General features: G+C 42.0%; 1 protein-coding gene across 1 annotated transcript in view; it reads left to right on the top strand.

The window, feature by feature from the left end:
* Positions 1–21,828, top strand: part of LOC106877673 (glycine receptor subunit alpha-2) — a 39,716-nt gene that overhangs the window by 10,420 nt on the left and 7,468 nt on the right. The window contains exons 2-4 of the mRNA XM_089352149.1: positions 12,322–12,392; positions 20,231–20,298; positions 21,386–21,612. Coding sequence (XP_089208275.1) covers positions 12,322–12,392; positions 20,231–20,298; positions 21,386–21,612 — 366 coding nt within the window. The remainder of the gene's footprint in view (positions 1–12,321; positions 12,393–20,230; positions 20,299–21,385; positions 21,613–21,828) is intronic.

Consider the following 21,828-nt stretch of genomic DNA (forward strand, 5'->3'; position numbering starts at 1 on the left):
AGAGGCGGAGTGCTGCGAAGGGGTCATCACGGCGGAGGAGGTGAGGGACGCGATGGCGGGTTGCTCGACGGACAAATCTCCGGGTTTGGATGGTCTGCCCTATGAGCTTTACACCTGTATGCCAGACTTGTTGGAGACGTCTTGGAGGCCGTGTACTGCAACTGGCAGCAGAACGGGAGCATTCCCGGTTTTGTGAGCCGAGGAGCGGTAACGCTGCTGAAGAAAGATCCAAACAAGGGGGACGCCATAGATAACTTTAGGCCCATCACTCTGCTCAATGCAGACATGAAAATTTTGGCCAAGGTGTTAGCCAAGCGGTTGGCGCTTGTCATCGAGAAACTGGTCGGCACGGAGCAGACGTGCGCCGTGCCGGGCTGGAGCATCCATGACAACCTCCATCTGATGCGCTACATCATAGAGAGGGTAGTTAAGGAACCTGGCATGGGTGGGGCCCTGATCAATTTGGATCAATCCAAAGCTTTCGATAGGGTAGACCATCGATACTTGGAGGCCGTCCTCGAAGCGGCCGGCTTCGGTCCCGTTTTCCGCGGCTGGATGGCTACCTTGTACACAGGCATCCGTTCGGTTGTTCGCGTCAATGGACGTCTATCGGGACCCTTCGACATTGCACGTTCGGTTCGTCAGGGATGCCCCCTGTCGCCGCTCCTGTACGTATTGACTCTCGAGCCACTACTGCAGAAGCTGGCGACGCTGAGGGGCATCCCGCGAGAACTGGGGTGCGGGACGAGCGTGTCGGCATACGCGGACGACGTCACCGTCATAGCGTCTAGCCACGAGCACATCGAGCTTGTCGGCGAGACGCTGAAAGACTACGAAGCGGTGACGGGAGCGAAAATCAACCGGGATAAGTCGGTGGGTTTGCTGCTCGGCACCTGGAGGAGCAAGCCCATACCGTCCGGCAGCGCCTCAGTAGTGGGACGCTGGACGGACGGTCAAGTTGCTCGGAGTCTGGTTCGGTCCGGACCTGCAAACGGAGAAGAACTGGGACGAGATAACGAGTAGGGTGGCCACTCTCTGCCGGCAATGCTCCGAGAGGAAGCTGTCCCTAAAAGGTCGGGCGGAGGTGGCGAACGCGTACATCGCGTCCGTCATCGAATACCGCCTGACCGTCGTGCCTTGTCCCGATCGCGCCATCACCGAAATGGAGCGCATTCTCTTCCGCTTTTTGTGGAAAGGAAGCGTTCCGATGGTGAGGCGATCCGTTTGTTGCCAACACCCACTGAAAGGAGGGCTGGGCATGCCGTGGTTGATGATGCGCAGACATGCGCTGAGACTGCGACATCTCCGGCTCTACGTAGACGACGGTGAGCAGGTGTGGTCGCCGTTTGTGCGACGCGCTTTCCCGCAGCTCGTCTCCATGACCGAGCTGCAGTCGTGGATCAAAAAGAGGCCGAGGAATGGCGAATGGCACCGTGAGTGTCGCGTTGCTCTGCAACAACTTTGCCGTCCCGGGTCGACCTTGAGCGGCTGCATCACAACGAAGTCATTCTATAGGGGATTAGTGGAGGGCAGGTACGACGACGATCTCGGGGCGAACCTGGGCGTCGACGAGGAATACCTGACCCGCCTGTTCAGGACGACTTTCGGGCCGGGACCCATGGACAACTTCCAGAGATCCCTGACCTGGCAGTGTTACCGAGAGGCGCTACCCGTTCGGGATAAGCTCTATAGACACGGCTCGCGAAATGCGGGGCCGACCTGCCCGAGATGCGGTCAGAGCGATGAAACCGTTCTGCACGCACTCGTGCAGTGTCCAACCATTTCGGAGCTGTGGGCTTATGTCGAACGACTGCTGTCGCGTGTGGGACGAGTCGGTTTATCAATCGAGTCAATATCGTCACGCCTCCTTCCTTTAAACGGGAAGGAAGAGCTGTATTTATCGTACTTGTGGCTATGGCCAAAGAATGCATCTGGTGGACGCGTCTGAAAGGATTAGAGACAAATACTTTCCTCTCTGGTCAATCTCTCATCAACTTTTTCAAGTATCACTTGAAAAGGAAGGTGAGAGTAGAGAGGCAAGTGTTGTCTAGCAAATGTTTCGAAAAAAGATGGATACATGTAGCAAGAATGGCACGTATAAATGACGAAGCCACCTTGACTATGATTCTATAAAACGTTTTAAAATTTTGTAAACAGAGAGTTACTTACGTTTCTTGCTTAAATAAAAGAAATTTTATTTAACAAACTGTGACGCTAAAGACTGAGGTTACCGTGGTCTTTTCGTAGGTTTTTCTTTCCACGGATAACCTCCCCGTTTATTGGGAATTTTTTGTATTATTTCGTATTTTTTGTAAATACCCCAAACGTTTTGCGATGTTTTTTTTTTCATCGTTGTCCCCACTTTTGTTTTTTTTTCTGCTTTGTTTTCGACCCCCTCGAAAAGAAAAACTCTACATTTGTATTTTGTCCCCTCTGTGTTGAGCCCTGTGTGGCTAATAAAGAAACCTATCTATCTATCTATCAACTGCTAGCCATGCTACAAGACATAAGTGGAGTAAACAAGTAATGGAGCGCCCCAGTAGATGCGAATGGTGTACCTGTCAGTGGGTACCGAAAACGAATGCACAGTGAATGGAGAGCAGTGGAACTGTTTGAAATTACTGAACAGAGATTATGTGACCCTATGACGAATTGAAGATGGTTGTGGTCAATGAGGAGTGTAGACGTGATATCAATAGTAATAGATGCACTTGGAAGTATCAGCACTCAACTACCAACATGGCTGAAAAAGATTGGGGCAAGCGTGAAAGAAGAACACCTACAAAAACCAGCATTGCTTGGAACTGCAAGAATTCTTCGCAGGGTCCTTGAAGCACGACCAGTAAACAAATGTCACCTTAGTCTGCTGGCTGTGGACAGATAACACTTTCCATCATACCCAGCAAAATAAGCTGTGAGTTTTCAACTGTGAGTTTTCAACAACAACAACAACAACAACAATAATAATAATAATAATAATAATAATAATAATAATGATGATGATGATGATGATGATGATGATGATGATGATGATGATGATGAGAAGAAGAAGAAGAAGAAGAAGAAGAAGAAGAAGAAGAAGAAGAAGAAGAAGAAGAAGAAGAAAAAGAAGAAGAAGAATTATAATCCTTTCTACTATTGGCACAAAGTCTGAAATTTGGTGGGAGGGGGGGGCAGTCGATTAGATCAACACCACTAAGCAACTGGTACTTAATGTATCGACGTCGAAAGGATGAAAGGCAAAGCCGACCTCGGTGGAATTTGAACTCAAAACGAAGTAACAGGCGAAGTACCGCAACGCATTTAGTCCAGCGTGTTATCGATTTTGCGAGCTCACCGCCTTCTTCTTCTTCTTCTTCTTCTTCTTCTTCTTCTTCTTCTTCTTCTTCTTCTTCTTCTTCTTCTTCTTCTTCTTCTTCTTCTTCTTCTTCTTCTTCTTCTTCTTCTTCTTCTTCTTCTTCTTCTTCTTATTCTTCTTCTTCTTCTTCTTCATCATCATCATCATCATCATCATCATCACCATCATCATCATCATCATAATAACAACAACAATATTAGATATTTCTCTGCGTGCCTCTATGTGTGTGTGTGTGTGTGCGTGTGTGCACGCACGTGTATATGTATGTGTTTGTGTTTGCATTTGTCTCAGCCACCACTTGACAACCGGTGTTAGTCTGTTTGCATCCCCGTAACATAGCGATTCTGCAAGTGTGACTGGTTGAATAAGTACCAGACTTGAACATTCAGTAGCGGGGTCGAGATGGTTACCCAGCAGTTCCGTTATCCGACGACAATGAAAGATAACATAATTCTGCTCCTTTGTACTATGAATCTTCTTTCCTTCTCGCCTTTGTCAGAGACCCCAAAGACATTCACAGCACTGTTACTTCCTCCTACCAAGGTGCCGTGCAGTGGGATTGAACACGAAACACCGTGGTTGCAAAGCGAGCCTCTTTGCCAGTTCCACAGATTATATTATCTGTGAGTCAGAAAGGCGGCGAGCTGGCAAAATCGTTAGCACGCCGGCGAAATGCTTAACGGTATTTCATCTGTCTACGTTCTGAGTTCAAATTCCGCCGAGGTCGACTTTGCTTTTCATTCTTTCGGGGTCGATAAATTAAGCACCAGTTGCGTACTGGGGTCGATCTAATCGACTGGCCCCCTCCCCAAAAATTTCGGGCCTTATGCCTAGAGTAGAAAAGCATATTGAATGGTATTCTTCTTTTAGGCGGCGAGCTGGTTGAAACGTTAGCACGCCGGGCGAAATGCTTAGCGGTATTTCGTCTGCTGTGACGTTCTGAGTTCAAATTCCGCCGAGGTCGACTTTGCCTTTCATCCTTTCGGGGTCGATAAATTAAGTACCAGTTACGCACTGGGGACGATGTAATCGACTTAATCCCTTTGTCTGTCCTTGTTTGTCCCCTCTATGTTTAGCCCCTTGTGGGCAATAACGAAATAGGTATTTCATCTGTCTTTATGTTCTGAGTTCAAATTATGCCGAGGTCGACTTTGTCTTTCATCCTCTCGGGGGCGATAAATTATGTACCAGTTGCATACTGGGGTCGATCTAATCGACTGGTCCCCTCCCTAACAATTTTGGGCTTTGTGTCTAGAGTAGAAAAGAATCGTTAGCATGCCGAAAAAACGCTTAGCGGCATTTCGTCCGTCCCGTGTTCAAATTCCGCCGAGGTCAACTTTGCCTTTCAGCTCTTTCGGGGTCGATAAATAAGTAGCAGTTGAACACATGGGTTGATGTAACTGATTTATCCCTTCCGCGAATCTCCTGGTCTTGTACCAAAATTTGAAATCATTGTCTGTAAATCGGAGTGACGATTCTTTCGGTAGAGACTCTGAGTTTACGGTTCTTCTGCTGATGTCATTTTACACTGTTTTTATTTTCTTACCTTTAAGACTAAAATATGATACGAGAGCGAGAGAGCGAGCGAGAGAGAGATATATATATAGAGAGATTTCACTGCTATTTCTAGCAGGCTGCGCGAATACGTAAAACCCGAGATTATAAATTCGTTTTAAAACTAGACTAGAATATAGTTAGGAGCGAATCAGATCTTTAGCTGGTGTTGTCGGAATATAAATCACATATAATATATTTTCTCATTGGCCGCAGTTTAGCATTAACACTGACAACAAAAGAAACATCTCTACTATTGATATATCACAGCTAAAGAGATTAGGCGTTAATCCTCCTGCGTTTCTTGTTGCTATTGTTGTTGCTAACTTATCTCTATGGTCATAGTTTTTGCTGTTGTTGTTGATGCTGTAACTGCTCTTATAGTCGTAGTCTTTTTGTCATTGCCGGCTCCGCCGCCACCGCAACCACCGTCGTCGTCGTCGTTGTTGTCGTCACTGCTGCTGCTACTGCTGTTTCTCTTGGTCTTACAGTTATCGCTGGTGTTACTGTCGGCTGCTCTTCTCCGGTAAATTTACTGAAGGTGGCGTAAACGACGGCCCGGGCGAATGGGTCGTCATGTACCACCCAGCACGTACCATCCTTAGACCGGACAACACAACCGGACAAGGAAGGACACTTGCCCTTGAAAGTAAAGAAACTGAAGGGTGGGATTCCGATCCCGGTTTGTCCCCACCCATCACGTACTTGCTCCCACCACTCCCTTTATCCGGACGTTTCATTTCCTTCCCTTTTACTCCTCTTTTATCAAATATGTCCCCGTGTAAACTCCCGCCCCACACTAATCCGCTGTCCTTGAGGCAAATAAACAACATTACCTTATCGATATAGTCAACAGTTTTTCCTACACTTGGAGTGTTGTTTTCTACTTGTTTCATTATTGTTGTTGCTGTTGTTATAGGTCATGGCGAACGTGGTGGCGGTGGTGGAAGTGGAGGTGATGGCGGTGGCGGCAGTGGTGGTGGTGGTAAAGATGTGGTGGTGTTGATGGTGGTAGTAGCGATGGTTGCAACGCACCGCATCAACTATGGTGTAGCTGACATACTGCGCCTGTCTCTTCATTGTTAATCTTATTTACTTATCTCAATTGATTAAACTTTATCTCAATGATGCCGTACAAACTTAATTACCCAAGTGAGATAATCTAGTAAACTGTGTGTACTTTAGAAAGAGAGAGATTCTTACGCAGGTACATGTGCATACACGTGTGTACAGGTGAAATAGATAAATGGATAAGACATTTGGTTACCTTCTCAAAGATTGCACGTCTTACTATGTTTCAGAACTGGACATCTAATATTGGTTTCACATTTTAGCACAAGGCCAGGAATTTTGTGGGGAGGGGTAAGTCGATTACATCGGCCCCATTGTTCGACTGGTACTTGTTTTATCGATCCCGAAAGGACGGAAAGCAAAGTCGGCCGCGACAGAATTTGAACTCAGAATGAAATGCCGCTAAGTATTTTGTCCGACGTGGTAAGGATTCAGCCAGTTCGCCGCCCTCTGGATACCTAATATTGGTTTGAAATTTTGGCACAAGGCCAGCAGGTTTAGGGGAGGGGTAAGTCAGTTAGATCGGCCCCAGTGTTCAACTGGTACTCATTTTATCGACCATGGCAGGTCAAAAGGCAAAGTCGAACCCGGCGGAATTTGAACTCAGATCCTAAAGACGGACGAAATACCGCTAAGAATTTTGCCCGACCTACTAACGATTCTGCTAGTTTGTCCCTTTTGAACACCCAATATTACAGTCAGTTGTGGTTTTACATGGCATTTTGGGAAAGTGTCTTCCTAACACATCTTGAGAAAATGTCCTCTTTACATGGCATCTTAGGAAAGTGTCTTCTCTACATGTCTTGCAAACAACTCGCACATGCTAGTGCTACCAGTCGAGAACTCCACATACCGGAAGCCAGCAAGTGTATGGGGTCATCAGGAGAGAAAGCGCGCCGTTTCGGGGCCTACCTTGATAAAATATGTTAGCTACACAGTATCTTAGGAACGTCTTTTTAGGGATTGTCCTCTTCACACGGCTATTCAGGAAAGTGTCTTCTTATCACAGTATCTCGAGAAAATCTCTCCTCTACACGGCATCTTTGCAAAGTGTTTTATTTACACGGCATCTTGGGAAAAGTGTGTTCTCTACACGACGTCTGGGGAAAGTCTCATCTCTACACGATATGTCGGGAAAGTGCCTCATGTTGACCATTGCTCTGTAAGTGAAACTCGGTTAAGTGAAACTCAGTTGAGTGAAACTCGGTTGAGTGAAACTGCTTGGAGTCTTGTTATAGTGATCATTCCTGTATTTAGGTAGTAGATTTAAATTGCCTCTCGGTTTACATAAAAGCATATATATATATATATGGATATGTATATAATATGTTTGTGTAAATATATGTATATATATGTATATTATATCTATATCTATAGATAGATAGATTGATGGATAGACAGACAGACAGACAGACAGACAGATAAATGTTGCGGTTACTTGTTCATAGGAACTTAGTTAGGTCGTTTAGAATATAAAACTGAATATTCTAGCTCTAGGTGTCAATATGCTTTTTTAAATCTCTGAGTACAACAAAATGGATTTTGTTGGACTCATTTGACTCACCAACCAACTGCATGAAAGGACGATTAGGACACGAATCGATAGAAAATCTACCGACTTGCCGTCATCCTGATCAGTCAAGCTGCTTAAGAACACTTTGTGCAAATTATAATTTCGAAATTTTGAACATTGAATCTAATACTTGTATTGTATTGCAGTTACCATTCGTCAACAGATGTGAGTATCAGTGATCGGTCGTATCGTGAGAACAACCAAAATGAGTCACCTCTCGCTCACCCTCACCCTCAAAATATCGACGGACTCAGATTGGACAGTTGGGTGCTATCATTGAGTGCAAAGTGACCAGATGTGTGAATGACCAGCTGTGACTTTTTGATAGATTATGGTCTGCAGAAACTGCCGATAGGTGTCACTAATAAGTAACCAAATGGTTCTTAAACATGATCTGTTAGCTTGGCTGGCACTCCGTCGCTTACGACGTCGAAGGTTCCAGTTGATCCGATCAACGGAACAGCCTGCTTGTGAAATTAACGTGCAAGTGGCTGAGCACTCCACAGACACGTGTACCCTTAACGCAGTTCGCGGGGATATTCAGCATGACACATAGTGTGACAAGGCTGACCCTTTGAATTACAGGCACAACAGAAACAAGAAGTAAGAGTGAGAAAAAGTTGTGGTGAAAGAGTACAGCAGAGTTCGCCACCAACCCCTGCCGGAGCCTCGTGGAGCTTTAGGTGTTTTCGCTCAATAAACACTCACAACACCCGGTCTGGAAATCGAAACCGTGATCCTATGACCGCGAGTCCGCTGCCCTAACCACTGGGCCATTGCGCCTCCACAAACACGAACTGTAAACCTAAGTGAAAAACAAACTTCGCTGTCGAAAGAAACGACCAGAATGTAGTACTATCAACAGCAAGTTTGATACACTACCATCAAGTAGTATGTCACAGTATGAAAGTCATGCTACAAAAGGTCGCAAAAGCTTCTCATTAGAATAATTAAGACATATTCGTAGGAAGGGTGCTGGATGTAAGCAAGAAACACAACCCTGGTGTATTGTGGTTTAATTAGCAACGGAGTGAATACCCACAAACGTTTCGCCCAGAATAAATATCACTAGTGAAACTCTTTTGCTGGTTGTTGCAAATCTACCGAACGGAGCCCCACTCCTGTCCCTGGCAGAGACCCGATAATCGGTTATTGATTTAGAAAGCTCAAATTCTACAAGGTAGACCGTGTCGACCAGTTCAAAAGAACAATAAACGCTCAACTCCATGTGCCAGACTGGTTAACAATTGCTTGTAAAATGTTCGTAGCTAAAAGCCGGAAGATACAGGTCCATAGCATGTTTAGTTGCTGTACACCTGTTTCTCGGATGTATTACACAAGGTACTGCCCCATTACATGGAACCCTCACTCATTTCTAAGGACAATCATTATATATCGTTTTGACTAGTGCTCAATTGCCCTTACTCTAAATATTCCAATAATCTCGAAGGTGATTGGAAGGGTTACTAAAATAACCTAATTTTTTTAGTTTGAGTCTTCTTCTCCATGGCCAAATTATGATAGCCAAATAACCATATATCACAGATGCTCACTTTATCACGTTACATATTGGTTCCAGGCCCTGAGAACTTTAGGGAATTCAGTTATGATTCCATTAAAGTTCTTCAGTGAAGATCCTTAAATCGTCTCTCACATGAGAACTTCCTAGAGATGGGCTCTCCCTATCTCTTACTTTTTGGATACAAAGTTTTCTCTCGTCATTGTCGTTGTCGTTCACCGCCACCAGGCAGTCTGACGACGGCTTATAAACCGAAGCTTCGAAGTCACAATTAAACTATCCCTAGCAATGTGTATGGTATTAAAATACAATACTGCAATAAGATATGTACTATCACGTGATAACATGTCCGATCAGGCTATCAAATGTTGTTACACATCGCTGATCACAATGCGCTTTTGCACTGTTTTAGCCTTCAAATGACGCCACCCTGCTGGATAGGCGGACAGGACAACATTCCCACCCCTTGATCGAAAGTGGGGACTGGAGCAACGTGAAATGAAGTGTTTTGCTCAAGAACACAACACACCTCCCAATCGGGGAAACGAACCCACGATCAGGTGATCGTATGTGCAACAGTCTAACCACTAAGCCACGTGACTTCACATATGTAGTATACTAATGTTAAATTGTTTTATATGAATAGCTTTACTCCAAAATGACGTAAGCGATTTGATCAGGTGGGCTGTTAAGTAGGATATGGCCTGGGCTAATTTCTGGCTGAAACATATCTAAATTTAAGTTTTTACGTGAAAACAAATATGCATGGACGTATGTCTGTTTTTCCTTGGAGCTTTTTAAGTTCCTGGGAGAGTTCGAGCCGGTCGCTAACAAAGTGACAAGACTTTTTGAATTAAGACAGTTCCCGGTGTTTGTAAACGTGTGGTTGAGTTGGTATGTTGGTTGAATTGTCGATGGGTTAGGGTTAATCTGGAACCATAACCCAAGTGTGTTCATCTTCTCACTTAAGAATCTCATATGGAGAATATTTGGAATGTCTTACAAATCCCCACAGCGCCATTAATAGATTGAATTCGTATGTATGTATGTATGTATGTATGTATGTATGTATATATGAATGTATGTTTGTGCGCGAGCTAATATGTATATACATACATACATGCATACATACATAATACATACATACATACACACACACACACACACACACACACACACACACACACACACACACACACACACACACACACATGTATATATATATAGGCACAAGTGTAGCTGTGTAGTAAGAAGCTTACATCCCAACCACATACTTCCGGGTTCATTTCCACTGCGTGGCACCTTTGTAAGTGGATTTGGTAGGCGGAAACTGAAAGAAGCCCGTCGTATTTATACATATGTGTGTGTGTGTGTGTGTGTGTGTGTGTGTGTGTGTGTGTGTGCGTGTATGTATATATATTTGTGCGTTTGTGTCTGTGTTTGTTACCCCGCCATCGCTTAACAACCGATGTTGGTGTGTTAGTGGCCCCGTAACCTAACAGTTCAAGAAAGGAAACCGGTAGAATAAGTACTAGGTTTGCAAAGAATAAGTCGTGGGCTCGATTTGTTCGACTAAAACTCCTTAGGGTGACGCTCCAGCATGGCCGCAGTCAAATGACTGATACAAGTAAAAGAATATGTATATATATATATATATATATATATGCATGTATGTATATACTTATAAATATTTTGTTTGTCGTATGTACGGCCTACCGGATATGTAATGTATGTAATTCGATTCTAACATTTTCTTTAAATCAGGCTTATGGTGGATTACACATATTGTCGGATTGGGAAGATAAAGGATTGATAACGGCTGAATAGTTTAAATTGATGTCGGCGCACTTTTAGGTAGTCACGTGGTGTCTGACCTCAATTGCCATCGATCATGATGTTGATTTGGCTGGAGAGGTCTTTCTTTAAACAAGCTAACCACAATCTGCCATTTCTTCTCAGTACCTACTGGCGAATGTAATCGTCTGAACGCTTGACTGAACTTAATCGTAAGTCCAAATAGGTAATCCCTTGTTTACGTTACGTATAACAAGCAACGAGGTAGCCTCTTTGTGGTCACTCGATCTCCTAGAAAAAGCTTCCTTGCTTCATAGAGACAATGTTATGATAATTATCACAGGTTATCATCCAAATATCAATCCTACCGTATTAAAAAAGTGGAAGATATTGATCCATACAGTCCAAGATATACATGGAGATGGCATGCCCACTCTTGGTTACCGTATTGAAGGCAGAGTGTTAAACCACAGGTGGATTCAGGTTAAAACGATGTTAAACACAGTCATTATCAGAGACAATTTGTCTGCTGATGACAGCATATTTAATGTTAATTTAAATGCTTACATGCAATGCATAAACTTTAGTGTCGCCATTGTAAATGCAAGAACAGCCGGCCTCGGGGAAATTTTGCTTTTGTCTAAACACCAGAAACAACATGAAGAGGCTCTGTAGAGTGAAAAAGCTTACCTATCTTAGCAGTACACTGCCACAAAAATATCATTAATGGCGATGTAAGAGTTAGGAATCGAAGAGACCAGCAAGGCTTTTGGTAGACGGTACAAAAATGTCTGGAATAGGAAAAGTATCAACTTATAGGAACAAAACTGAAAGTGTACAGCACAATTCTGTTCCCACCTACACGTTGGTCTCCGTTAGTGAAACATGGATTGTATATTAACGTCACACAAAAAGCCGCTTTAAATTCTCGGCATCAAATAGTAAGGGTTTCAGAGTTTGAGGTAGTTATTCAAGAAGGCCTTCTCTGCATCTACATCATACTGTGGCAGTTTCAGCTAAATAAGAAGGTTATGTAACTCGCTTGCTGGAACCGTCGGCCACTGAAAAAGCAAACAAGCAAAAAGCAAACACTAACTGCTCTTCGCAAACTACAAAGAAAGCAATCTACAAAGAAAGACACGCTTAAGATATGAATGTTATTTGCTACTTTTGCTAATTAATTACATAAGGCTTCTGCGTTTCATCCATGCAAACGATTCACAGACCAACGGATCACACCTGGTTTATTTCTCTCCAGACTCTACAAAACTTCCCTGTCCAAGGTCAGTGTCTCACTGCCACGTAACATCATCCGTCTTACGCGTATTGAGTACTCTTCGTCACTTTATGGACGGAGAAAATATGCCGCAATCAGAAATGATAATTCCTTTAATTTATTTCAGCCAAACAGCTTTTAAGGTATTACTACAACCTTTTATTTTCTCTTTCCAGGTCGCTGGTGATACAGAATCTGACAGATGAAAGATTATATGATAATCGAATATCGCCACATTTTGATCTTGGTAAGTTTTCTTCTCTTTAATATTGATTCAACAGATTCCATTATATTTACAACACAGTTGAAAATACATCACCAATTTGGAATCAAAGACGTTCGGGTACCAGGCATGGGTTGGATGGTACAAGACTAATTACAAGCATTATCTTGTGCCCATTGTCAAAATATTAACATCCAAATTTATCAACGGATGTCAGTTTGTTTAGTTTATGATAATCCCAAATGACAGTCAATAATGAAGACAGACTGATTACTAGTGACGTTAGAGGATCAGATAAAATGCCTTGTGATAAAGAATTTGAAATTGGAAACGTCTTTGAGAAATGGTAATGCACTCAACATGATCAATAAACTGAATAATAACACTGTCAACATAAAACATATCGACGTTAGTCACTTGGTTGGTATACGTTGGTAGCAATCTCAGTAACCACGGCATTAATAATATAAACGCCTTTTGTTAACGTCGCCGGGAGAGTACGAACGACCAGCAAAAATACAGTCGAGATATATATATATATATATATATATATATCGCTGCTTTCTTCCAAGGAATCTAATGCTCTTAGATTAGTTTTTTCCTTGGGGCTGGCCAGATTGGAGCAATCTCGAATATAACCAGCCGAAATTACAAAGATAATCTGGAACTCAACTGAGGATAGAAAACTTCGAATGACCCGTCCTTGCTTTCTTTGTATCGTCTGTCTGGATGTTTTGTTATCCCCTTTTTTTATATCACCTAACTGTCTGGATGTCTTGCGTTCTTGTCCCATTTTTGTATTTTATATATATATATATATATATATATACATATATATATATATATATATATATATATATATATATATATATATATATATATATATATATATATATATATATATATATATATATATATATATATATATATATATATATAAATGTAGATATATAGATAGATAGATAGATAGATAGATATACTTGTAGGTGTAAAAAAATCATAATTTGCACTCTGAACAGCGGCGTTCATGATGATGTGTTACATAATTATTCTTAATACTTTCTGTCAAATTCGAACGCAAATATGCTAATCACTTTTGTGTACGTTACAAGCGATCAACCTCTCTTTACAACAACTGCGTGTGCATAACACATTCGATTGATTGGTACAAGGGCTTTTAGGACACTGGTGTTTCGATATGTTATACTTCGTAAGCTAAAAGTACACGGATCTTTAAATCGAAAGAAAAGCCGAGGTTTTATTTTATTTTTTATTTTTTGCTTTACATAATTTCCGCGAACGAACTGTTAGCTGGTTCGTGCTGATGTCAGGCGACCAATAATAAATTGTTATTTGCACTGTGAACAATGGGAATTCACGTGCTCGCGTGCTCACACATGCACGCGCGCACGCGCGCGCGCACACACACACACACACACACACACACACACACACACACACACGTGCATACAGACGTATTACCACCACCTCCACTACCGCCACCGTCACCAGCAGCATCTCCATCACTGCTACCGCTGTTACTATCAATATGTAAATATCGCCAATTTCTGGACATTTTGCTATTGAAGAAGCCTCTTCCGATTATGTTGATGATGATGATGATAATGACGATGATGATAATTAAGACGACGACGATGATGATGATGACGATGATGACGACGTCGATGATGATGGTCCAGCCCCTCCTCCTCCTCCACCTTCTCCACCTCTTCTTCATCATCATCATTATCATCATCATCACCACCATCAAATATTTTCTTTGCCCTTTTTAGTGTATATAATATGTCTGTAAAATTCAAGATTGCAACCATAGCAAACAAGCTTGCCTTACACTTTAAGTAAACCATGATCTATTGGGAGTGGGGGGGGGGATGTTGGAATTGGTTGTGCGGAAACCATTGATCATGTGTTGTGTAAGTGTGCTTGTGTGTGTATGTGTGTGTGTATGTTTGTGCGTGCCTATGTGTGTGTGTGTGTGTGTGTGTGTGTGTGTGTGTGTGTGTGTGTGTGTGTTTGAGGTTAGTTCGTCTTTGAAGTTGGTTCACTCCTTATGGATAGGTAAAGACAGTTAAGTACATACAATAAACTGAGCAATCAGTTTTGCTGTTTGCTACAAAGACACACCGACAGACAGACATACAGACAGACATGGCCCGCAGAAGAAAAAAACAGCAAAGCGACATCTACAGAATTAATGAGAGGCTGCAAAAATCAATCACATTAGAAAATTCAAACTCATTCCCTCCCCTTCCATCACTTCTGTCTTTCACCCGATCTATTCCTCTTTTGTTTCTCTCTTTCGCGAATGCTGCTTTCTCTTGGGGTCCGATATTTGCTGACTCCTATGTCAAGATGAAACTGCTGCTTGCTTTTCAGTATTGATTGTCCAAGGTTAAAGACAAGATCAGCAACTTTTTCGAAAGAAAGGAATACTGTTGATCAAATCATTGTCGTGCTGTTTATTTTATTGCTTCTGAAGAGATGAAAGTTGAAGTCAATATTAGCGGAGTGAAGGTGAAGATGGCGCTCAAGCCAACAGGTTCGAGAAATGACAAACTATTTGCAGTGTGAATATTCCAGTTTTAACATGCTTATTTACTCTCATAGAGCATCACTTATCTCAATGCTGTCTCATCGTCTTTCATTATTTAAGAGCCTCATCTAGAAGAAACTGGCGGCTGAGAGAATCTCTCTATATGTATGACCGGTTTAATTCTTCGGTTTTACTTTAACGTCTGAACCAGCATGTTTGTTATTCAGTATCTCGGTCCCATTCACTATCAGACTGTCTGTGGCAGTATGTAAGAGATAGTTTAAACGGAACAGCTGCGTTAAAAGTTGTTTTTACTCTATCATCATCACCATGGCCATCACCAACTGGAAGGTATTTAACCCCATCATACATACAACGCCTTTGAGATGACTCTTTACTCTTTTACTCTTTTACTAGTTTCAGTCAGTTGACTGCGGCCATGCTGGAGCACCGCCTTTAGTCGTTCAAATCGACCCCAGAACTTATTCTTTGTAAGCCTAGTACTTATTCTATCGGTCTCTTTTTGCCGAACCGCTAAGTTACGGGGACGTAAACACACCAGCATCGGTTGTCAAGCGATGGTGGGGGGACAAACACAGACACACACACACACACATACATATATATATATATACATATATACGACGGGCTTCTTTCAGTTTCCGTCTACCAAATCCACTCACAAGGCTTTGGTCGGCCCGAGGCTATAGTAGAAGACACTTGCCCAAGGTACCACGCAGTGGGACTGAACCCGGAACCATGTGGTTGGTAAGCAAGCTACTTACCACACAGCCACTCCTGCGACTGTAAAGAAAAAACAAAGAATTCTCTGTGTATCACATGAGCTGCATTTTTCTTGTCTCCCAAGTTGTTAAGAAATCGTTAGGTATATTTTCAAGTAGATCTCTGCCAACATTGTAAGATCCTAGTGCCCACCCTTCCTGAACTTAGACAACTCTGTAAGTAACACAGCTGGTTATTCAATCCATAAATTTGTACAGGAGAGCTTCAAAACCGGTTTGATAAGTCCACTAGCCATTTGGGCCAAAGAATCGACCGTTTGGTGTTATTGCACTTCGATTGCATGATGAATAGAGACAAAGTCCTGGTTGTGGGCAGACAAAATTGCTTTTGTGTCTTCGGTTGTGGGCAAATAAATCTAAAATCTATTTTACGGCCAATTCTACAACCACCGCGCATAAATACGCGCATGCGTACAAACAAGTTCACACACACAAACACACACCAGAGCTCTTCTCAATCTCTCCTTCTCCTCTCCTTCAGTCTCACCACGACGTACACACAGTCGTCGCTATAAGCGAAGACCTTCTGTTCTCTCTAAGCCAACAAAGCGATCGATAACCTCAATCAGATTACAGACTAAACTCTTAGCTCAGTATATCATACCAACAACTGTAGTTGTTTGCAATTTATTCTCTCTCTCTCTCTCTCTCTCTCTCTCTCTCTCTCTCTCTCTCTCTCTCTCTCTCCCTCTTCTTCCTCTCCCTCTCTCCCTCTGACCACGTTCAACATCCAGTCCAACCTTTAAAGCTTAACTTCAACCACTTCGATTTCTTTATTCTGGAAAGAACTACAGAGGTCAAGAGTGCTTGCGCTATCCATCCGCCTAATTAATCTCTTTTGTGTCTTCGGTTGTGGGCAAGTAAATCTAAAATCTTTTTTTTTTTTCACTCCCAAACTGACCAATACTGTATATTTACCTCCATCGTCAAAGAGACTGATGAGTCATCTATATTGCCAAGTGCAAAAGTAGACGCGAAACTAATGATGACTTCTTGGCCGGTTATAAGCCATAACCAAGGATATACTACGCAATTATATATGTATGCGTATGTGTATCTGTGCTTGCGCGCTCGTGTGCGTATTAGTGGTGTCGATGTTTTACTTCAAACTACGTCACCATTTGTCAATGAATCTGCCAAATTTCGAATATTTAAGAAGTAAAAACCAAACTTAACCGTGAAATTATGATTGAATAAATTATTATCAATCAACTGTGGCGTTTGAAACCGTGCTAACTCTTTACTCTTTTACTCTTTTACTTGTTTCAGTCATTTGACTGTGGCCATGCTGAAGCACCGCTTTTAGTCGAGCAAATCGACCCCCAGGACTTATTCATTGTAAGCCTAGTACTTATTCTATCGGTCACTTTTGCCGAACCGCTAAGTTACGGGGACGTAAACACACCAGCATCGGTTGTCAAGCGATGTTGAGGGGACAAACACAGACACCCAAACACATGCACACACATATACATATATATATACATATATACGACGGGCTTCTTTCAGTTTTCGTTTACCAAATCCACTCACAAGGCTTTGGTCGGCCCGAGGCTATAGTAGAAGACACTTGCCTAAGGTGCCATGCAGTGGAACTGAACCCGGAACTTGCTTACGTGGTTCGTAAGCAAGCTACTTACCACACAGCCATACCTACACCTATACAGCGCCTATATCTTTGAAAGTATTATTTTTAAACGAGGAATTATAACATATTTAATTCTAAACAATTTTCATGCTCCAAAATCATTCCAATACCTCGAAACTTTTCCTTGATATGTATGTTTGCTAACGTTTTAATTCTATGGCGGGCAGTCATCTGTCTTTTGTCACTGAGTGTGGAAATGTAAAAAAAAATATTGTAGATTAATTATAAACTTTTTTCTAGAAATATTATTGAAAGTTTATCTGAGACTCTCACAAAATTATTGAAACCTTTTGTGGCTTTCTGAACCTGCTATCTTATCCTACCAAAATGACATTGGACAGGATGTTCATCCCACCATCATTCAGCTAGTCTTAACTCAAACCAGAAGGTACAAATCGGTTCAGACTGTAATAGATATTGATGATATTATCAAGTACCTAACGGTTTCTCAATTCTTCAGCCCATTGCTATCTATCTCTACAGTCTACAGCTGAAAGTAGGAAAACCGTTTATGTCGATACAAATTTTGGATACACAAAGCTTTGTAACAGTACAAGACTAGCTGCCAAAACTCTTTTGCCCTATATGATCAAAGCCGCTAATAAATAGCGTGATCAGGATAAATTATCCATACATTGCAGAAAAGTACGTTACCGGCCAGCCATGAGACTCGAGCTCACATCCTTGTGATAACGCGTCAAGTGCTTTACTCTTAAGCTAAACTGCACAGTAACGAATTCTTCTGCAATTTTATTTTATTTTATGAGGAGTTAAAATTTTTATCGTACAACTGAAGTCTGGTCACTGGCATAGTTCCACTGCAATTGTTTAAAATTTAGTCACTAGTCAGTTCTTATATAGGTTTTGTGTCCTTTCTTGAACACACAATCTTGCGCGCTCACACATACACCTCACACACATCTCTGCTGTTGTTTGTTCCTTCTCGAGCCACGCCTGGCCCATAAGGGCTGGTTTCTCGGTTTCATTGGCGTATAGGTTCCCCACCTGGACGGGACACCGGTCCGTCGCAGGTGAGCTGCTAGATGCAGGAGGAAAGAGTGAGAGAAAGTTGTGGCGAACGAGTCAACAGAAGTACGCCATTAGCTTCTGCAGGAGACGCGTGGAGTTTAGGTGTTTCGCTCATAAGAACACACATCGCCCGATCTGAGATTCGAACCCGCGGCGATTCCTCAACCGCCAGTCCGCTGCTCTAACCACTAGGCCATGTGCCTCCACTCTATTCGACGGCGATCGTCGTTAGTCACTTTCAGACTTAATTCTTTCATGCGACATAAATTTTGACGCCGCAATGAACAAACAAAAAGTAAATAAAACAGTTTTTCTGTGTTTTAATTGGTACTTCTATGATGTCCTTGTAATCTAAATTCTAAATAATGAAAAGTAAATTTACATGTATCTTATTATGCAAAGCGCTATTAATTTCTAAATTAAGATACTTACGTCCCACCGAGTTGCATAATGCAATTAAACGTAAACTCATACATAGTGACCCATGAAGTTTTTCTCATGAGTTTTGCGACCAACCTCTTGAAAAGTGCTGTGCATCACTGGCTTAGATTATCGTATTAAGATGAGCTTATTGTGACCTGTGAGATTATCTGTTGTTTTTGTTCCTGTGCTATGATTATATATATATATATATATATATATATATATATATATATATATATATATATATATATATATATATATATATATATATATATATATATGTATATATATATGGCTTAATGAAAAGAGGAGGAGCAGCACCTATGACATTATGCAGGTTTTCTGAGACTAAGGTGGGAAGGAGAAAGACGCCATCACATATCACACTTAAAAGTATTGTAGTAAAAGGCAACACATCACGATATCTGCTGACCTCAGACCGGAAGAGAATTAGCCCGATGATGGCAACATTCATTGTGAACGCCATTAACGGTTCGCAAAAGCCGGGTGCTGGTGTTAAACCGTATGAGAGGTTAGATTTAAATTCCAAAAAACCCACACAGTACACCAGATTGGTTTCCGTAAAGTTCGGTTCGGATTGTACCAACCCTAGTCTATGGAAGAACGCATTCGTTTAAAGTCACAGGCAATCGAATCGAATCAAAGAATTTCTTTACCGCACAGCTATGGTTACACTCATAATGTCAATTGATATCGGTTTCAAATTTGATACAAGGCCAGCAATTTAGGAGGAGAGAGTAAGTCAATTACACTGATCCCAGTGTTCCACTAGTACTTAATTTATCGACCCCGAAAGGATGAAAGGTAAAGTCGACCTCAACGGAATTAGAACTTAGAACGTAAAGACGGACGAAATGCTTCTAAGCATTTTCCCCGCGAGGTAACTACTCTGCAAGATCATCGCCTTGTAACAAGATCAACAGATACTGATTGGCGCATGGCTCAGATCAATAGATATTGAAGGCGCATGGCTCAGTGGTTAGAGCGTCGAGCTTACGATTGTGAGGTTGTGAGTTCGAATCCCGGACCGGACTGCGTGTTGTGTTCTTGAGCAAGACACTTTATTTCACCTTGCTCCAGTTCACTCAGCTGTAGAAATGAGTTGCGACATCACTGGTGCCAAGCTGTATCGGCCCCTTTGCCTTTCCCTTGGATAGGGAAGCCGGTATGCATGGGCGACTGGTGGCCTTCCATAAACAACTTTGCACGGACTTGTGCCTGGGAGGGTAACTTTCCAGGTGCAATCCTATGGTCAGTCATGACCGAAGGGGGTTTCAGCAGATACTGATTGGCTAATTGATTAACTGGACTTACCGTCGCTCCCCACCACCTTTACCTATACATTCCACGAATGATGTAACATGTTGCATTTGTTCTCTTGCAGAGATTCCAACCGAGGTCAGAGTTCATCTTTATATCTATAGTATTGATTCGATATCTGAGTCAGCAATGGTAAGTAAACACTCCCAACATTCATTTCACTTAAGATTGTTTGGCCTGAAATCTGCAGTTAGCAGCCATTGTGTGTTTGTTCCTTCTCGAGCTATGCCTGGGTCATAACGGCCGGTTTTTCCGGTTTCATTGGCGTATAGGTTCCCCACCTGGACGGGACACCGGTCCGTCACTGGTGAGGTGCTAGATGCAGGAGGAAAGAGTGAGAGAAAGTTGTAGCGAAAGAGTCAGCAGAAGTTCGCCATTACCTTCTACCAGAGACGCGTGGAACTTTGATGTTTTCCTCATTAACGCACACATCACCTAGTCTGAGATTCGAACCCGCGATTCCTCAACCAGCAGTCCGCTGCTCTAACAACTAGGTCATGTGCCTCCACTAACAGCCATTACAGACCTGAAATTTTCGGTAGACGGTGTTCACAAAAGGCTCTGATTGTTCAATATTCTTGTTCTAACTCTTCGCAGCTTCAAAGGAAACTATAAGGTGATGCACAAGGACTGAGGTGAGAGTGCATTGCGTCTTAAAGCAGAAACAACTGTAAGCTAATGAAGTTCCCTCTTCCTCTGTCATTTATTAAACTACATATATGCATATATATCACATATATACATATATACATATAACATGGATGTTTACTGTTGGAATGGAACTATACTCCAAGTACTTTTTCTTCTTTGTTCTTTCTTCTACGCATCGCTCTTATTTATTACTACAAATCTCCTCTCATAGATGTAATAATCCATTCTTCTACTATTACCGTCTCCGATGAAGGGATACATTGAATTTTCCCTGAAACAGCTGTAAGACATTATACATAAAATATAATTCTACTTATGCCTTTGGTCTCTTTATCTTATTCTTTTTTATATATAGACAAATATATATATATATACATTTAGATATGCATATATGTGTGTGTGTGTGTGTATGTATGTATGTATATATATATACAGAGAGAGAGAGAGAGAGAGAGGTGGGGATAGATAGATAAATATTAGTGTGTGTGTGTGTGTATTAAACTAGCTTAACTCATGCTTTCACAAAATAAGCCTTATAGTCAGATTTTCATTTCTTCTATTCTGACAGGATTACACAATGACTTTTATCCTCACCCAGATATGGAATGATCCCCGTTTAGACTATTCCAGCTATCTCGAAGACCAGTTCCTCGAACTGAACACCAAATTCATTGAGAAGCTTTGGGTACCTGATTTATATTTTGCAAATGAAAAACATGCTTCGTTTCACCTGGTTACGATGCCGAACAAGATGATCCATCTTTACAAGAATGGTACAATAAAGTACCGAGTCAGGTTTGTGAATTTCGATATTTTTCTTGAAATACAGAAATCACCTCTAGTTATTGATTGCCTGCGTGCATGTCTGTTTGTCTAAGAATCCAGTCTTGACCAAATGGTTAAGAATTTCGCTTCAAAACCATGATGTCCTCTTATTTTCCGATGTCTGTGAGGTACTTTTGGCAATATCAATACAGTTGGTAAGATTAATTCGACTGATTGATATGGTGT

Source organism: Octopus bimaculoides, chromosome 5 (genome assembly GCF_046866305.1).
Source record: "Octopus bimaculoides isolate indiv1 chromosome 5, ASM4686630v1, whole genome shotgun sequence".
Classification (NCBI taxonomy): domain Eukaryota; kingdom Metazoa; phylum Mollusca; class Cephalopoda; order Octopoda; family Octopodidae; genus Octopus; species Octopus bimaculoides.